Below are 19829 nucleotides of genomic sequence, written 5' to 3' on the forward strand. Positions count from 1 at the left end.
TAAGACATCTCCAACGTTAATTATTAAAAGTCCCACTAACTTAGCAAACACATTAAACTGGCCAAATATGACGAGAAGAATTCAGGGCAGAGATTGTTTTATGTAAGACTTAGGGTCATAAAGTACAACAGAGGAGTATTTCAAATATTTGTTCACAAGGGTGTCTAGGGGGTTATTACAGGATGTTAAAGGATTCCCTTACTGACATAAAACAATGAATAAATCCTATAAATTATGCATTTACAAACGAAAAGAGAACTTTTGATTCAAATTACAGCAAACAAAGCTTTTTAATCATTCAACATGTGGACAACCTCACACAACCACAGAAGCAGGAAGTACAGGCAACAAAGGTACCATCATGTATTATCTGTAAAACATAAGAAGAAAATATATACAAAAAAACTTAAATATGCAAGAAAAATTGTGATTTACCTCCCTTTTGATCCTATATAACAAAGTACGATCTAGCATATGATGCCAGAACATTTGGTACCACTTTCTAATAGGGTACCAGTAGTTTGACAAAAATGTTTTAGCCCAAGGTGCTCTTACTAGATGAGTATTTTTTATCTTTCCACTATATCCCACAGCCTTCCTCAGCAGAAGAAAAGCTAGTAAATTGACATTAGGTCAAGATTTTTTGTTCAAACTTTAAGTTGCAATTAATAGCTTCATTAATGGTATTATTTTACATTTTGGTTATGCTTTTGAGTTCATTCAATACATTTTTTCAGAGCTTTTCATCTACATCTCACAATTTTCCTAACCTGTGAGTGTCTTTAAATGTAATTGATGGCTTAATCAATTATGAATCTCTTCTCTTGTATATGTTGTTCCCACAAGGTATTTTAATGTAGCTGTTCAATTCATACAGATAGCTTATAAGAGAGTTACATTTATAATAAACCCAATAATGACAACTTTTAATCCTAAATGCCTATTAGAAACTGGTACCATTAAGTTAATTTCAGGTTTCTTCCATTGTTGTCCTTAGTCTAACATGGCTCACAATAGAAATGATTTTGAACTTCATTATTAAACAAAAACATATCACTGCCTAAAAATTACAACCAGTACTAAAAATCGACAAGAATACGCCAGAATTCGTAACAAATATACAATATCTATCACCATAATATTGACTTTTTTTTGGAGTGTACATGCAGCCCATTGTTTGACAGTGCCTTAGGCTTAAAAAGTGCAGCAGTGGGGTTTCCCTTTAGACGATTGTGGCCTTGTAAAGGTCTGTCTGGCAGTCCTGGCCCTCTGGTGGGTTCCGGCCACTCTGGGGTATCTGGGTGCTCCTCAGCTTGCTCTGGCACTGCCGCAGCTCAGCCACGTAGCCCTGGAAGCTCAGGCTGAGCTCAGACTCCTCTCCCTGGGATGTTTCCAGTGTCCCCTCCTCCAGGTGGACCCCCTCCACATCCATCACCTCCGGAGCCGTCTGTGCAGCGTCGACTCTGTCGGTGGCTGATTTGGTGTCAGAGCTTGGTTTTGTTTTTCCCTCTGTGCATGGGAGAAAGGAAAGACAGATTGAAGATAAGTTGATGCTTTATGGGCAGCCAATGTCTATTTGAATATTTCATTTGAAAATGTGCAAAGACAAAAACACTGAAAGGGGCATTCATAGATTTTTTTGGCCACTTGGAGGCAATATAGATATATAGATTACAGTTACTCAATTACACATCGAGAAGACACGACAAACATTGTTTCTTTAATTCTTTTGTGTTCTGATAAATCCAAGCTCAATATTCACTCCACTACAAGTCTGATTGTTTTTGCCATCATGTTATCGTGCTTGGCTCATAGCCCACATATCTTTTTTATTAAAACAGCTGCAAGCTCCAGTTTATAGGAGCAGATGTTTTAAGGTTTAAAAACCAAAACAATGAGCTAAAACTCGAAATAAAGAACATAGAGCTTGGCTTCAGATGTGGGAGATTATTTTCAGAGTTTCACTTCTTATAAACTTGATTCATTTTTTGTAACTTAATATTGATCACTGCACCCATTTTACATTATGGTTAAAAGTATATTTAAAAGAATATATCCCATCTCTTTGCGACTTGGACTCATTTGGACCATGTCTTCTAATTAGACTGCTTCATGACCAGATGCGTAATATGAGTGTTTTCCATTTCAGCGGCTCTAAGAAACATGTCATCCATTGCGTGGCTGCCCATGCATTGTAGCTCAAATGAACACATTAGTTGAATATGTTTGTGTAATGTGACAGTTGCATAATCTGGACAGCTGTTGTCAAGACAATCTGGATGACATAAATGTCTTGGCTCAAACTTGCTGAACTCACTTGCCAACCATGGGGGAGAACTGCATGGATATTATTAAATATGAATAAATGGACTTGGATGAGTTGTCCCATGTTGTATATTACAACTTCACAATTTGGGCTTCATTTCAAACAAGCTGTATTCATCAAAGGCTTTTACTGTTTGATAACCAAAGTTAAAAGCACATTTTAAGAGGGTGATGGGCAAAAAAGAATCCTCCTCTTCTCATGAAAGTGTACTCATGGGGCTAAAACCCCAATGTTTCCAGGATGTTGGCATTACAGTCACTGATAGACTCCCCACTTCTCATGTGAACCCTGTGGCCCCACAGACTCTAAACACAGAGGCCCGAGTGACTCAAACACAGCACTTCAACACATAGACGCTCCCAACTCCACCGACTGTGATTCACTGCTGTTCAGTGCAGATGTAAACACAGCCTGTGAGCTCCAACAGCTGACCTTACACAGACCCTCAGCAGAACCACTGCGGCACAACAGAATCCATCAAGGTGAACACGAAACAGCTTCAATAACTGTTCAACGACTGTCAATAGGTTCTCTGAAGCTTAAAGACATAATTTAGACATGTTTTAGGCAAATAAGGAGAGACTTTGATTAGAATTAGATATACTTGATGGTATATCAACATTAATCACAGGGGTTTCCACAGGATGTGATGCATTGATGCTGTCGTGCAGAGCTGCTAGGTGACACATGATGAATTGGTGTACATTTGAAATTGAATGCAACAGTGATTATTTTTATAATTAATTGGCTGCAAGTCATTTTGTAGATAAATTGATTGTTTGATCTATACAATTTCAAAAAATAATGAAAATCGCCACCAAGGTAATGTCTTTACATGTCACGATTTGTCAGTCCAAAACCCAGAGATCTTAATATGTTAAGTTATTATGATTTTTAAATTACTGAGAAGCGGAAAACTTCCCTTTTTACTGCCAGTTTTGAACCAGGAACTATTTATACTACTTTGAAAGCCATGAATGTATTCATCCATCCATCCTCTACCCCAGGAAATATTTTTTTTAAATCCATTATTTTCGAAAAATGAATTTACAATTGCAATTTTCCTGTGAAATACTTTTCCTCAGATTTACAAAAGGAAACCAAAAATCACATTATGCCTCAGGTGCTCATAAATATTTAAATTTTAACACAAGTCACAAGTTAACATTTGTCCTTTTTAAAAGGGTACAACTGCGATTAAATGTCACAAAATAGTTAAATAATATGCGTCTTTGGGACTCATCACAACTAATCATATCTGTTTTTGATTAATTTACCCTAAAAACTGATCATATCAATCATAGTCTCAGCTCTTGTCACAAGCCAAAAAGGATGTGAACACATGCTTCATACTCACTTTGTACTGTTATGGGTCAGGCAGGGGGGGTGCAGCCTATCCCAGCATGCATTGTAGCCTATCCCAAAGAAACAAACACCCTGTCACAGGGGACTTCCAAGATGTTGATACTAATAGAAGAAGGTTCTACTGTAAACACTGAGCCACCATGCTCCCAAGTCTTGTTCAAAATGTTAAAACCTTATGTATATATTTTAACTAAATAAACATTAAGAACATGTTGAGATAGCTTAATTATGCCTGATGTCTTGCCTTCTCTACAAAAGATCACCTCACAAGATTAAGTGTGTTTCTCCCAGCCATCATTTTTCACCTTTTTCAAGCATGTCTTCGGTGTCCCAGCTTGCTATCTGGGCTGTGACGTGCAAACATGATGCCTAAACAGAGCTGTTTGACACAGCCATGCCTCCTATGGTGAGTTTTGTCCACAGACATGGCAGCAGCCTGGAGCTGAAAAAGAGCCTGGATCGCACTCAGCTACAGAGAGTGCTGCCAAAAATCTGCGCGCAGCCCTCCTCTGATCACCAGACGGATGATAAGGCTGGCCCAGGGTCAGATCTGCCGGCTTTGAGAGCTGACAAGAGGAAGATGGCGGGAAAACTGAGCCATATGGTCCCTCAGGTGTACTGCAGAGTCATTACTGAGCCCTTTTTGTAGATAGCCCGGCCTCAGGGTAGATTTACTCCCAGGAATTCTTTCATCTTCCCCAAATGAGCCAAACTATTCCTCTGAATTAAAACAGAAAGCATCTAACCTTTAAACCCTTCCTCAATTAATCAGTTCTGGCTCAATTCCTACCTTTATTTCCGACTCAAAACTCTATGCATTGAGTTGTTCATGCCACTCAGATGGAGTTACACTGTGTGATGTCGCCCCCTAGTGGGCACTCCCCTCATGACTCACAGTGTGTCAGACAGGGTGAAGCGATTACAGCCATCATTAGGAAATTATCCCGGTGACCCCTGCTAAAGGCCTCCAGATACAGACCGCAGGCCTTCTGGTTTCATTCTAACAGACTAATCAGGGGGTAATTTACACCAAATATGCCGAGTAAATGCAACTAACTGTCGAGCCAGAAATACTCTTGGTACTAATATAACTCTGCCTTAGAGCCACCGTTTTAGAAGCTAATTCGTATACCGATTACAGGGTATTCAGAAGACAAATTCTACCCGTAATACAATTATTTAGCTTCTTCAGTGTCCTTTATAAATGCATGAATTACCTTGTGTAGTTTGACCTTTTTGCAGTAGAATTAGAGGAAACGATACATTTTTATGACTTAAAAAGTACTTATCTTATCCACATGAGCTCATGTAGACACAGCTGGACTTTATCCTCTTATTTTCTATTGTACTTTATTATTCATGTCTTAAGAACATGTTGATCCACCTCAGCAGTAATTATTGATTTCCTGGGAACAGCAGAGGGCGTCATTTTAACAGAAACAAATAAACTGACAGTAAAAAAAGCACAATTGCTCCTGAACCATTGTTAACTTGACCGCTTCTGACTTATTCAGTGGGTGTTTGTCTCTTAAACACTTTCTAAAGCCTGCAGCGAGCGTGACTTTGCACCAGAATAAAGAAGTAACAACTTGATAAAAGTCTCTCTAAAAAAAATAAAAATGGAGGAGTGTTAACTTTTCCAGCCTCCCCGAGGTGTTAGAAATATGGATATGTTAAATGTCTTTTTCAGCTGCTGGGACAAAGGGTGTAATAGTCTGGGAGACGGATGAAAACCAGCAGTGACAGTTTCTATCTGTAGCTCAGTTAACTCGCAGATAAGGTTACCATGGCGCCCAGTGGTGGGAAGAATCAGGCTGATGCACTTAGCAACGAGAAAAAAAGGGAGCCTGCGGAGGAGCTTCCATCCTTCCTCATCATCTTCTGCATGTATCACCTTACATTAAAGACTCGCTATTCATGTGAAGAAAGCAAGGTCAGAATGAGCATGCAGCTTTGATACAGTGCTTTGAAGTGATAAACACCGGCTTTGTTGTCGTCGAGCGTCATTATCCTCTCTTTCACGGGATCACAGAAGGTTCCCTGGAGTTATATTTAAAGCCATGAATCAAAAACATGTCACCTCTAATTGCATATCTGTAAAGAGAAAGCCTTGTATTTCTGAAAACGTCAACAAATCAACCACCACCGTTACAAATCAATTCACCACTTGATTGGTTTACCTTAAATCTCAAAACACAGAAGTGTGGGGGGGGGGGGGACAAAGACACGGAGGGGAAATAGAAAAATGAAATCCATCTGCAGGTGAGCTGTACACTATGAGCCAACACTCAAGCACAACACAACAAAAGATCCACGCTAAAGCTACACACAACAGAGCCCGTGAAGCAACAACACACCAAGCAGTGTTTCACGAGAGCGCACCAACACAGAACACACACAGCGACACCCTGTGAGCGCACAAAGAAAAGTACACAAAGGAGTGGGAGCTGATGAGAGGAGGAAGCCACAAGACAAATGAGACGAAGCTACAGAGAAGAGGAGGAGGGGGGGCATGCGGAGGCGGGAAAAGGTTGTGGAGGTGGTGGTGAGAGAGAAAACTCACAAACGTGTAAAAAGACAGACGAGTGATTTCCAATTCTAACATTTATTAGATCTACTCAAATCACAGGTACAGAGATCATTGGCAGTGATTATCTACAACAGGTGTCTAAAGAGGGGACCCGGGGGGGAAAGAGTGACAGGCAATCCAACAATGTCACCAGCGCTAAGGAGCACTCGTCCTCTCGGTGAATAATTATGTTCACCGTTGCTCAAATCGCTGCAGCTGGAGACGACACCTTGGTAATGACTCACCGGATTTCCGAGGGTCTGACATTGTTGGATTGCTCTGAAATGAACGTGGTGGGATGGAGAGGAGCACAGCATTTGATTAGTGATGACTGTTGTAATGCTGTTAAACAGTTTCATGGGTCCACTTGGCTACGATGGTTTCTATTTGTACATGATGAACCCATGATGGCAGGAAACACAGCTGCCAATCTCACTTTCAAATGGTCTCCAACACAGCATTCACTGACTGTCAAATATTGATTGGTAATCTGTATGCACTATGCATGTATTATTCATATTCATTATCTCCGCAATCACCATCCTCATGCACCCAAAATAAACTAAATGTATTACTGGAATGAACTGACGCAACAGTTGGAAGTGACTTCTAGGTACTCGCTGAACAAAATATACACATCACTATTTACACACATGCTTTGCTAACTTTATGAAAAACAGTTTTCTTAAATGAATGGCAAACTGACAATTTGTCATTAAAGTGCATCAGAGTCAGTGTAGAGGGAGTGTTACCGTTAAAGTGGTCGGGTTTGGACCACTGTGGAGAGAACGCACACGCACATACGACACACACGCAAACACACTGGTTGGGTTACACTGTCGAAATACCTGAAGTGGACTCTCCGCCTGCGTCTTGAGGCTGGGGGCAGGGCGGTGGGGGGGTGAAGTTGGCTTCTGGCAGGCTGCTGTTGAAGGACGGCATGGGGGACGACAACGAGGGCAGCAGGGTGCTGTTGGGGCTGCTGATGTGGCCCTCCCCCACCAGGGTTAGGTCGCTGTTGGTGTCCTCCTCCACGGTGCGGAGGCTGGGCCGGGTGTCCGAGGGCCGTGGGATGGGGGACAGGTGGGTGCCGAAGGTGGCGTGGCGGGTGGGCGGCATCAGGCACCGCCTCGTCGCGGAGTGTCCGTTGGCGCTGGAGCTGAGGGAGGAGTCGAGGCTCTCGGAGCGCAGGCTGGCGCTGAGAGCCACTCTGGAGGAGACGCCGTTCTCCCGGCTCTGTTTCTTGGAGTCTGGAGTGGAGCAGGAGATGGCCGGGGTGAGACGCAGGAAGTCGGGAAGCGCCAGGTCGTTTTTGTTCAGGAGGCCGCGCTGGTCGTTGGCTCGGGTGCTCTGCGCCCGGCTCAGGAGCTCAAAGAATTCTGCAACAAGACCAAAAAAAATCACTTTAACTCTTCCGAATATGTTCAATCCTGGAAGAAAATATTAGTCAAAGTTTAACATGCAGCATAGCAGCCTCACACCTGACAGAGAAAATAACCCTAGTCCAGAGGCAAAGCAAAAGCTAAGAAATCCACCACAAAAACATCAAAAAGAGAAGAAGAAGGAAGAGAGGGATTTACCTTCAGCTTCATCTATATTAATCTTTTTCTGTTTTCTCTTTTCCCCTGGGAGTGCTGAGTCTGGTCCACTCGCTTTCACAGAAAAGTCCTTTGGTGTTGACCTCTCATCTCCCTGCAGATGCAACAATAACAATGCACTCTGTTAGGGGATGGAGTGGGGGGGACGAGGGTTTCTTACGGGGGGGGGGGGGGGGGGGGGGCAGGCTAAGCACGGGCTAAAGCAGAACGTCCAGATTTAATGAGCCTTGTCCGTCTGTCGGAGCCTTTTTCTGGCCATGCTAACATCGATACGGAGTCCTATCTGTCTTCATACGGTGCAATAACTCAAGCATGGAGAATATGAGCGGGTGAGTCAGCCACGGGCGGTGTTAGGGCGAAGAATACAAACAACTCAGGAAGTACACACCAATGTAAAGCTTGACAAAAAAGTGTAAATGTTAATGCACTGGCCCGCTGATTAATGAGGCTTAAAGGAGCAGAAGCAGAGCAGCAGTAGAAAAGGACAAATCACCACATCCCGACATTTGAAGCAACGTGAGAAAAAAGATATTGTGGGTACTCACAGCAGCAGAAAAACTTCTGGATGGAGGGAGGTTCTTTAGGGAGGAAGACTTGGATTTATCTGCTTGAAAAAAAGACAGAGAGAATAAAAGACATGTTATACATACAGAAGTTAAGGGTGCCAGATTGTGCTTTTTGGGGTTTCCCTTTTCCTGTAGTGTGTTATATAGGTTTTTGTGCATTTCAATGGTCTGCAAAGGCTAAAATGTGCATTCTTCTACACACTCTACCCCCCCCCTCCCCCCCTGCCTGAAACGCCTCCATTGGACTCCTATGTTTACTTCCGTAACATAGTGAAATCACTATGTATCACTCACGCTGTTATTGGCTAGCGCTCCAACACATTTTAAGTGATAGGAGGGACATCTCTAAGTTGGCCAATCACACTAGAGCTGGCCAGCTAACCAATCAGAGCAGACTGGTTTCAGACAGAGGGGGAAAAAAGGTGCTGTAACACACGGCAGTATGAGACAAATAAAAGACCTTTTTGAATATGAAAGCATGTAAACAGGTCGAAAAAAAGTTAAACTTCTGGTGTCCAACCCAGGAAAGCAACAGTTTTGTACGCGTTCCAGGGTAAAAAACATCTTCTCTTTACATTTTAAATAAAAATGAATTTATACATTTTTTGTATTCTTGTTTGATGGTCTCACCTTTCCCTGCAGCTGGATCAACTCTCTCCAAAACAACTCGCAGGCCATCCAAACTGGATATGGGGGCGCCTAGGTCCAAAGGCTCAGTTTCTCCACTCTGAAAGAAAGTCATATTTAATGGTTAACACCTTATGGCTAAGTATGTCTCAATTTGTTTTGGCTGTAATCGAGTTCACAGGCTAAATGTATAAACCGTATTTCAGGCTACTGTATAATAGAGTTATAATGCCTGGAAACCCAAAGGACTAAAATACATCCTCTGGCAGGAGTTGAGGGGAGGACTAAAAAGAGTTGGCATGTTTGAGGAGTGTCGTCATTTGTAATTATAGCCCTGCTGCTCCATCTTCGGAGGCCGGGCTGAGTCACAGCGCTAACCACCGTGTAGAGATGGAAAAGGATGCGGTCGTTTCCTTCCCCTGACCATGATACTCCACCCTGTGGCACCGTCACACACTGCACAAGATGCTGAACACACACACACACACACAGGAGCTTCAAACAAACATGAAGGCATTGTAGCCACCGGGGGCGACTTACTATTTTGGCCACGAGATCGCTGAGGTGGAGGCCATATTTCGCCACCACGGGACGCAGGACCTCAGTGACGGGTTTGGTAGGTTTGGCCTTCAGACCCACGGAGCGGTTAATGGGGACCAGGTCCAATCTAGGAGCACAGAAAGAGCACGGGTAAATGTCAGCAGAGACATTAAAGCACACAGTGAAAAAGTGATATTTATTGCCATGAAGAGAAACCATGGAAATCTGACGCAGCGCCCCAGTTTGAGACCTGGCCGAGGTAAGAGGAAGGCATTTAGAGAAGAATAGAATATCAAGGATCAATAGATCTCTTTTTTCTTTGTACAACGCTCCCTTGTACCCTTTTTTAGACGAAGGTGAAACTAGTAAAATATTAATCCTTTTTTACCTTATAACCCCTCCAGTTGTTTTCTTATCATGACGATCAATACATATTTAATATAATTCTTTTAAGGGAGGGAAGTAGGCAAGGATTTAATTGCATTTCTAAATGATTAACTCATTATTTGTAAAATGTAGTTTTCCATTCATTATTATTTAAAAAGATTCAGGTTGTGTCATACTATTAATAATATTTGCATGCCTGTATTGGTCTTCCTGGATTGGGTATTTCTTGTTTTCTTGTTATGTATGCAAAACCAATGTAAATGAATGTGTGAAGAGCTCTTTTAAAGGAAATTGACAAATGAAAGGAAATGTTTAAGGAACATACCTAAACAACGTCCGCTTCTCCACTCTTAATTCTCGGGAGCTGAGGGTCATACAGTCTTGGTCCAACACCAAAGGCTGTGAGGAAAAAAGCAACATTAAAAAACACATAAAAACACCAGCAACAAACCCAGAGCACTCCATACCGTAAACTCTACAACACAGTAACCAAATGACTTCATCTGTTTTAGTGTCTTTGGTTAAATTCAGCTTTTTCCAATTAAGTTCCAACAATGACTACTCACAAGAAAATACATTGTTTTATTAGCTTGGTTCATCGCAAACAAAAGGGTTGACTCAGTGATTGCACGAGGAGCTTGTCTGAGTGTTCTGTTTTCTGATCTAATAGCAGCATGTTCTCAGCATTTATCAGTAAATGATTGTCTTACCTTCTCTCCTCCCACCAGGAAGAGGTCCACAGCAGCGATGTTGACGTTGATGCTCTGACAGAGGTCGTGGAGGACGTCCCTTATGGAGGCCCCGGGCCGGAGACTGATGGGAGAGCAGGAGCCGTCGGGCAGCACCACGCTGCAGTGTTTGGGGGAGCGCTCCCATACTGAGTGGCGATTATCAGCCTAAAGAAGATAGACAAAAACGAGGCTTCATTAAAAGGACTGGAAGTGTTACAAAAGCCGCTTTCACACCAAGTACTTAGTTCCCAGCACTGTTTTTTTTTGTGTTGCCATATTGTTATTCTCTCTCCGTTGGTGCGCGGGGCTAATGCTAATGCTAATAATGCTAATGCCAGTAAATACCATGGCGGCTTCACAAAACTTTTCAGAGTTTTACGGGGCGTGGTCGTGGTTTGCAATTCGCCCAGCCAATCAGAAATTGGAACTTTTTTCTCCCCAGGAAAGTACCACCTCTCTAGCAGGCACTAAAAAGGGGGTAAAAGTTCTCATGAACTAAGTTCTCTTTTTGGTGTGAACGCAAAATCCCAGGAACTACTGGAACTAAACGGGAAAAGTACGGGGAAAAGTACTCCGGTGTGAAAGCGCCTATATACACGGCTTCAGTTGTAATTTATGCCACCCGTTAACTATGAGTGGGCTGACAAGTAAAAAACAATTACTCAGGCCTAATATGATAGCTGTACCAGACACTGGGCTCTGTGTTGCCATAGTGATTTGTCCAGAGGAATCTTACCTCGATCTTCCCAGCAGAGCAGGAAGTGGCCATCTCCAGGCTGGTACCGGACGACAAGGAGCCCTGGGACTCCCTCCGCCCATTACTGCCCCAGTAGTCTGCACAAGAGAACACAGAGGAGGGTGAACTCATGCAGATAAGAGACTTTAGTCACTACTTTAAGAAAATAAAACGTACAATATTTAACACCATGACAGCTTCAAACTATGGCATGACTTATACGAGTTATAATCAAAGTTTGACACCACAAAAAAGGTAATCAAAGAAGATATTTGCATATAAACAGTATCATTCAATTGAATTGCAGCTATATTTATTGAGAGACGGTACCGGTGTGAACAGTAGGTTCAACATAGCCCAAAAAATAATGATTGTAATATATATTCTAAGCAATAAATACACCAGAGTTTGACAAAAACTCTGAAATATTTACACATAAAACAACTTAAGAATATTTACAGAAAAATTTGGAATAATTTCTAATGTATTTGACAACGCTTGTAAATCAAAAAATACATTAAAAAAATATATATATCTTATCAATTGCAGCCTTTCAAATTACTAACCTTAAAAAGGCACAATGAGTAGGTTGTTTTAAAAAATGTAGAGGTTGGGCAATTTTAATGAACAGCATCAGACAAATCCTTCTCTCTGTGCCTTACAGCTACAATTTGATATCATAATGATCAAAATCCCAAACAAAGGCTTCCCATCATCATATCAACCTCATTTTGGTATTTCGCCACCTTTAAACACTGGCCCTTTGTTGATAGCACTCTCTCCGGTGAGTCAAAATGCTGTCAAAAGGTGTTTTTGGGTACCAGCGCTGCGTGTGTAATACTTTGATGACTGCGGGGCAGCTGTGTTTCTACATCCCTCCCCCGCATGTAGCTCATGGCAACCCCGGAGCTGGCATCAAATCGGTGTGTTTTTCAAGGACACATCAGCTCTTTGGAAGTGTTCCGAAAGCTTGTGGAAATCTTTTTTTAACCAGTGTTTATCCATTCCTTACCCAGGTTTATGTCTCCTATGTCCTTCTTCTTGGGGCCCTTTCCAAAGCTCCTGTTGCGGGACCACGAGAAGAAGCCGCGTTTCTTATCGGCGCTCTCATCCTTGTCTTCGGTGAGTGACCTCCCTGACCTCTGCTTTCTGGCCTCCTATTGGTTGGGGAACATAAAAGGAAGATGTAACCAGCTGTAAAGGACTGTCAACAAAGCTGTTACTCCATGATTTATTCTAGTGATACAGCTTAAAAAGTCAGTGTTACCTTTTTGGGAGTGGAGAGGGAGGAGCGGTCCGAGCTGGCACTGTGTTTAGAGGGCGCAGGACTGCAGGGAATCTGGTAAGGGTCCGGCAGAGATCGGCCATCCACCTCTGCACGCATGCACTCTTGGTAAAGGGAGGACTTGAGGAATCGGGAATAACTGTCAAACTTCATCAAATTAAAGATCTGTAGAAGAAAAAAGGGTGGTTTTTAAAAACAGTGGTGGAATGAAAGAGGTGAGATACACAAAGAGGCATGTAGGGTCACAAATAAAAGAGTGAGGAAGAGTAAATTAAACAAAAGAGAAGAAACTACCGGTGGTAACGTATGGTTACAGCTCATGTTATGACAGGTGTCTCAATACTTTTAAATGCTCATGTCCAGCCTGGAAATATACACATGCATGTCTATGTGTCTGTGTGTACAGTATGCGCTTGCTTCTCTGTGGGCGTATGCCAGTTTGTGTTTATTTCTCTGGTAAAGGCTCCGAGCCCTTTCGTAAACAAACCCAGATGGCCATCGAGAAAAGCCAATATGCTTATGCAGAGTGACTAAAGGCGAGAGGAGAACGAAACCCCCTACTGTCAAGGAAGAAATGCCCGGATATTCACGGTGATGCTGAGCAAGCAAATCATGAGAATAATAGAAATCAGAAATCAAACAAATATTATGAAATGCTGAGGGTCCGTTTTTATGCTTCTATTGAGGTTTTGAATGTCTGCCGTCATATTTTATGATGCCATCATACTAAAGAAATTAATAAATTGTTGTGAAATAACACAAAATCAACCAAAACCTGGGGATTTGGTGTTGTAATTATTTAAAAAAGTTTCTATTGAGGTTATTGAATGTCTGTCTTCATATTAAAGTGGACCTATCATGCTATTTTTAGGCAATAGTATAGGTCTCAGATATATAAAAATATATAAAAAACATGTCTATGAAGTGTTTTGCTCAAAATACCAAACAGATCACCCATTCTAGCCATGCCTCATATCCCTCTATTTCACTTCCTGTTTCAAAAGTGCTGATTTTGGCTATAAAGATTTAAAACAAAACGAAAATTCATGCAGGACCTGGCAGCTACTGTCTAAACTAAATACTGCCGTGATGAAACGCCATATCATGGATTATCATATCGGACGCAAATCTGCTCAGCTCCGTTGTAGCCCGGTTTTTAGAGATTTGGGTACGGAGGAAAAGAGAGAGGGTTTTATTTTCTGATGCTGCGTGAGTTCCCTGACACACCGGGGACACATATTTATGTATAAAAGACATAAAAAAGTGCATTTTGCATGATGGGTCCCCTTTAAATGAATTCATCACCCTTAAGAAAATCTTCAATTGTAGTGAAATGGTTTGTCTTTTTGGATTTAATCAACTATCTTTGATGAATAAAATGTGCCAAAGTGTGCCCTTTGTGTGCACACAGCCGTTATTAACAGTTAACAATTTTTTGACCGCAGTTCTCGGAAAGGCTGAACTGAATATTTTTGTTAGAATTAAAAGGTATTGTGAATTTTGGAAATTATTGCATCTATCTTTTTCAATGAATTAGACTTTTGGACTCTCCATTGCTGTGGAGTTAAAGGAAACGTTTGGATCACACAGGTTGGAATCAATCCTATTTAGCAACTTTACAAATAGTACAATATCGGTATTATGCTTCAATAATAATAGTATAACACTGATAGCATTAGTCTAGCCCTTCTTAATCAGCAACTTGGCTGAAACAGTATACAAACACAATGAATGTCATGCAGAACAAAAATGAATGTCTTATTTTGATTTATGACTTTCAACATGTTGAGAGCAGCCTTGATTTAGCTCTTCCCTACCAAAGACATGACGTGTTTAAAATAACTGCTGAAGCAACATGTTATTTGCAGAGACGAGCTCACAACAACTTCTACTCTCGTTGTGTCTGTACCTGCAGCTGCTGCGTCTTGAACATGTCGGGCCGCGGGGAGGTGAGGACGTCGTCGGCCAGCTGGGCCTGGCTGTCGATGTTGACCGGCATGGTGGCCTTGCTGGACAGGAAGCTGTTGTAGATCTCTCCGGCTCTCTGAGACAGCTGCAGGACAGAGGGCGGACGATGCATTAGAGCCAAGATGTAGCTCCATGTCATCTTATATCCTCTTTATAGATGTATTTCACATAAAATAATTGCATCATTTCATTAAGGATTGGCCAATTGTTGGAAGGTGGGACTCATAAGGGTCACAAAATAAATGTACAGGGTCGAGAGAGAATGTTTATGTACAGAATTCAAAATGTAAATGTATTTTAAATGCAACCAGGAAGTGGGATTTTTATCTTATGTGGAGAAGCAGGACAGAGTCTAAAAACGTTCTTACAGGGACAATAAAGTATATTGTATTGTATCATATCAAAGACTTCTATACAAAATGATTTATTATATATATTGAGTTTAGGTATAGATAGGTTTACCCCCGTTTAACCTGTTAAAAAGTATCTTAACTCATTTGATTAAGGAAAAACAGTATGATATCTATTCTGTTAGTAGAGGTGATACTCAATTTTGTGTTACGTAGATATAGGACAAAAAAGATAGGAGCAAATCACTCTGCATGTCTTAGTCAGTGGGTTTAGCTTCACACTGTAGACTTACCTGCTTTTTATCAGCTGCAGGGACATGACTGAAGTATTCACAGGCCTGCCAGAACAAGATATTCTCCTCACTGAATTCTTTCTTGAGAAATTCCTGTGGAGAGAAACAGAAGGAGTCATAATACGATCCCAAACCGGTGATCATGCTTTTTGAATGTTCTCTGTGCTGTTGCAGTAGTGAGGACATTTTTTTTTCCGGTGAAATGTTGTGAACAAAATTGGTGTAGGCACAGGAGAGTGTGGGTGGATCTGATCAGTGCTGAGGGGGGGTGAGGAGCGAGGAGGCCTCCGGGACGCCAGAACTTAATGCTGAGCCTTCTGAAGGTGTTGTAGGCTAAATTCAAGAGGCACATCTTTTCTGTGGGAGGTTATATAAATGAAGTGCCTGTAATGAAAAGTTTGGATATAGAGAACTGGTTCGGAACTATTGAAATCTTCGCCTTAGATTTGGTTAAAAAATAAGTCTCTCAATCATGTCATAAATGTAAAAAAATAACACAATCCAAGCCATAAAGAGGGGGCAAACTCTCAAATACTGACAAAAAAGGTGAAATGTTCAAATGTAAAGACTGCATGTAAACAGTTTAATGTTAAAACGTGGTCTAACTCTAACATGACAGATAACTGGATAAGAATGCAGGAGTTTTAATGCCATAATGGTCAATGAGCAGCTGATAGAAAAGCACCAAGCACACGTATAAAAAAGTCTGAAACTAAAATAAAATTTTAACTTTATTGCCTACACAATTGAGTTTGGTTACTTTTCACTTTCAATTACAAAAATAAATAACTCAAATAGAGTGCAGAGCTCGGCCAAGGCCAATGTCTCATTCAGGTTCTCTGGGAAATTGGTATTACCAATATACCCGTTTTCCAGTCATTTGCACAACAGGATTGCAATACAAATGCCTTACCTCGCATTGAGATTGAAATAGGAAAATGAAAGTAAAACATGAAACTTCACGTCAACAGATATTTTCACAACCCTGAATCCGGTCACCTATGAAACGTTCTTATCTTACCGAGAAGTAGCGCACCCCCACTGGGTCCTGGAGGAGGCGTTCGAAGCAGGCGGCCCAGCTGGCCACTCTCTGCTCCGGGACCCCTCGCAGGCTGCCCGCTCCTGGAAGACTGCCATTACTGTTCAGGCTGCTGTGGCTGCAGCATCCCTGCAACTGGACTCCACTGTAGTCTGTGGGGGGGGAGCACAGTGTAAAGGTTAGAGGAGATAAAGAGTGATTCGAGCCAAAGGGAAAGTAAGAGTTTTTAACCTTCTAAATATCCTGACGATTTTGGCATTGGTGTGTTTTGTGTCCCAAATAATTATGCAATTTTCCTCCCTGTCTTGTATTTAAGCTCTTTTTTGTATTACTTTATATGTAGTTATATCATGTGTTTCTGGTGCACTATGTCATAATTGGTTTAATGTTTTTTTGTGACCTTGTTCTTAAAATGCGCTTTATAAATCAACTTGCCGTGTCTTTTGGGAATTTATATATTTCCGAGGAGGCAGATTGAATTAATTTAATCTGTTGAGGAGAACAGAGCTATTGTGAAGACTTGTATAAACATTTTCTAAGAAACCAACAAAGACTTTTGGTATTGGTACATTTCTTGAAAAGACTCTTAACAAAATTAGGCATGTCTGATTTTTCTGAGCAAGAAAGCACAATAAACAGCAATTTTGTTACAATGGAACATTATTAGAAGTGGGTTAGTTTCACTACAGGCAACTATTATACATACAACTCTTACTAGTCTTTTCAACACATTGCAGGAAAAGAGGAAGACAAATATGTTGTCAGAAATGTAATAAAAGTTTTATCAGAATCAGAATACCTTTATTACTCGCACAGAGGGGAAATGTACGTAGTTACAGCAGAAAAGCCACAGACATGTTACATGCATTAAAAAGTACTAAGTTATGATATAATAAAAATAATAAAAATGTAATAAAAAAAAAACATAATTTTCAAAATACACATCCTGCAACAGTTCTTAGGGTTTAGCAGCCAGGTATACAGTATATATCCCGTTGAGTTAAAAGAGGGAAGATCTTTAACAAAAGGATCTAGCCATAATGGGGAGTCAAGAGGTGCCCTGCATCTGCGGCAAACACAATTACAATGTGAAAAGGGATGAGACAATAAGGTAAATGTCAAGGGATTTGAAAGGGAAAGCTAATGGGTCTTTTACTGGAACCTTTGCTACTCCTCTCACTGGCGAATGTGAACACACTAAGTGAATGTCAAAATTCAAGTGTGGGAAGTGGGATCTGATTGCAGTGGAGAAGGAGCAGATGTCACTCAGTTGGTAAAAGAAAGGGCAGAGAGGACCGGGAGCGGAATAGAAGACGAAGAAAGAGAGGACACATGGATGATTAAAAGGAAGACAAAAGAGGGAGAGTGTTGAGGGGCTGCTGGTCATCTAAAGTGGGGGCTTTGACCCTCACAGTACCTGCTATCATGACGGCAGATGGCCACTTTAGGGCTGTGGGCAGGCACAGCAAAAACACAACACAAAGAGGGTCACAGTGTGATTTCTTACAGATGCTAGCTGTTGTTATTCCACTCAGAGTTAACTGGTTAGCATGGGCAACTGGTGTTAGCACTGTATCTTTGATGTGGAGAACAGAAAGGCTAGTGGGGTCAAATAAGGTCCGGTCGTCATCTTCCTTCCACACAGGATGTAGGATGGGTTTACAACAGTGGTGAAAGAAGTACCAAATAATAATCGAGTAATACCAAAATGTTAATTACTCGATTATAGATAAACTTCCTGCATTTAAAGTCTTATTATAGTAAAGTACAAAAGTATTATCATCAAAATATACCAAAAGTAAAAGCACTTGTTCGGCGTAATGGCCCATTTTCATTACCATATTAATTAATGGATTATGATTATTGGTGGAGCTAATTTGAACTGCTTTGTATACGGCTGCTGAATATCCTAACCTATAAAAATAAATAATTTGTAAAAAAGTACAATATTGGCTTCCAAAATGTATTGGCGTAAAAGTTTAGAGTAAAAAATAAATAAATCAAGTACTTGGGTACAGTACTGTATTGTATTGTATTACATTCCACCACTGATTTACAAATAGGTGTACTTAAACTGTAGCAAAAAATAAGTAATTTACATAGTACATGATGTTGTTTCAGTAATTCAGCTTATTAGTAAGGTGGCATCCGTATCAGCTGCACTTAGTCAAATGTAATCATCATCCTATATCTGGTACATATCCATGATTATTTTGCATAATGATTTAACAATGATAAAAATACACGTGCCAGTTCCAATGGCTTAATACTCTTCAGAAATAATGAGTTGACATGTCATTAAAATTGCACACGCTTTACATAAAGTGTGAGAATCTGAGAGACTGAGGGATTTTCAGGAGAAAGGCCAAATGTCTGATATCCCCCCCCCCCCGTCTCTGCAAGTCCCCATCCTAAAATTTGCTGACAGGCCATTTGTTTGGTCTCGGTTTACTGTATTAGGTCTGAGGCTTTGGCAGCCGTGTTTACCACATTGTGTGCCGCTCAGTTAATGAGAAGGCTTTGGAAAGCAAACAGCCATCCATCCCCAGTGAAAGGAACGGGCTGCCCTCCTCACCGTGGCCTCGCTCAGCCTGTTAGCAAATGTTATTAAAAACTGCTATGAAAAGGGAGGACCAGACATCTAGCTCCGGCGCTAACCCCGAAACACGCTCAGCAAACATCCTTTGTTAATGAGGCATGCTCCCTGCAGTGAGCACATCACCACGTCTTTTTTATTAGAACATTTTATTAAGCGACTACAAAGCTGAGGGTAGAAGCAGAAAATAGGGAATAAAAAAGCAGACAGTGGAAAAGGCTGGACGAAGATCAGAAAGTTCCTATGTGTTGGGATGATTAAGAGCTTGAAATCTTGGTTCTCTTGTGAGTTAATTCTTTCAATTGTAAGAGTTTCACTTACATATCTGACATTTTTTTGATTAGCATGAGTGTTTAAAAGTAGTAATAAGGGAATTGTACTCACCACCATCTGAGGAAGCAGCAGACTGAAAGAGAACAAAGAGAGACATGAGTGAAAGGCTGCCCTCATGACCTCCTTCGCTGAGACCATAGACTGAAGATAGTAGGCATCCCAACAGTCCTTCTGAGGTGTGTGTCTTTGTGGTGTGTGAGTGAGAGTGTGTGTGCTACTGGGAAAGGGTTGGATCTTGGGTCCTTACACAGGCCCATTAATGTGTAAGAGGGTGGACCCCAGGGTTCTCTACCACACACAGCTGTTCACACCTCCACACCAGGACCCACCCTTCACTTTATATCACCCCTCAACTAACTACTGCAGTCACAAAGATCAGAGCCCATCAAGGCAGAGCCACTTGAGAGGCCATCAGTGGCTGTAATGCTTCTCTTTTCACTTGCTAATTTAGGCGATGGCTGCTTTATGCATGTGTCCCTGAAAAGAAGCACAAGCCTCCCCCGTGGACTTGGACATTTCA

The 19829-nt window shown here is 41.3% G+C and overlaps 1 protein-coding gene across 5 annotated transcripts in view; it reads right to left on the reverse strand.

Moving 5' to 3' along the window:
* Window positions 1–80: 80 nt before the first annotated feature.
* LOC117488107 (regulator of G-protein signaling 12-like) overlaps window positions 81–19829 on the reverse strand; it is a 43554-nt gene continuing 23805 nt past the window's right edge. For 2 of the 5 annotated variants that reach the window (XM_034136864.1, XM_034136863.1), the window contains exons 4-18: window positions 19361–19382; window positions 16363–16532; window positions 15342–15434; window positions 14640–14783; window positions 12713–12895; window positions 12458–12602; window positions 11446–11543; window positions 10689–10874; window positions 10304–10377; window positions 9592–9718; window positions 9055–9151; window positions 8404–8465; window positions 7841–7952; window positions 7109–7639; window positions 81–1509 (exon numbers count right to left, since the gene is read on the reverse strand). In XM_034136864.1, the coding sequence (XP_033992755.1) occupies window positions 1223–1509; window positions 7109–7639; window positions 7841–7952; window positions 8404–8465; window positions 9055–9151; window positions 9592–9718; window positions 10304–10377; window positions 10689–10874; window positions 11446–11543; window positions 12458–12602; window positions 12713–12895; window positions 14640–14783; window positions 15342–15434; window positions 16363–16532; window positions 19361–19382 (2331 nt within the window). In that variant the 3' untranslated portion in view covers window positions 81–1222. The remainder of the gene's footprint in view (window positions 1510–7108; window positions 7640–7840; window positions 7953–8403; window positions 8466–9054; window positions 9152–9591; window positions 9719–10303; window positions 10378–10688; window positions 10875–11445; window positions 11544–12457; window positions 12603–12712; window positions 12896–14639; window positions 14784–15341; window positions 15435–16362; window positions 16533–19360; window positions 19383–19829) is intronic. The other 3 variants (XM_034136867.1, XM_034136866.1, XM_034136865.1) reach the window with 2 other exon arrangements.

The sequence above is a fragment of the Trematomus bernacchii genome, unplaced genomic scaffold, assembly GCF_902827165.1.
Source record: "Trematomus bernacchii unplaced genomic scaffold, fTreBer1.1, whole genome shotgun sequence".
Classification (NCBI taxonomy): Eukaryota; Metazoa; Chordata; class Actinopteri; order Perciformes; family Nototheniidae; genus Trematomus; species Trematomus bernacchii.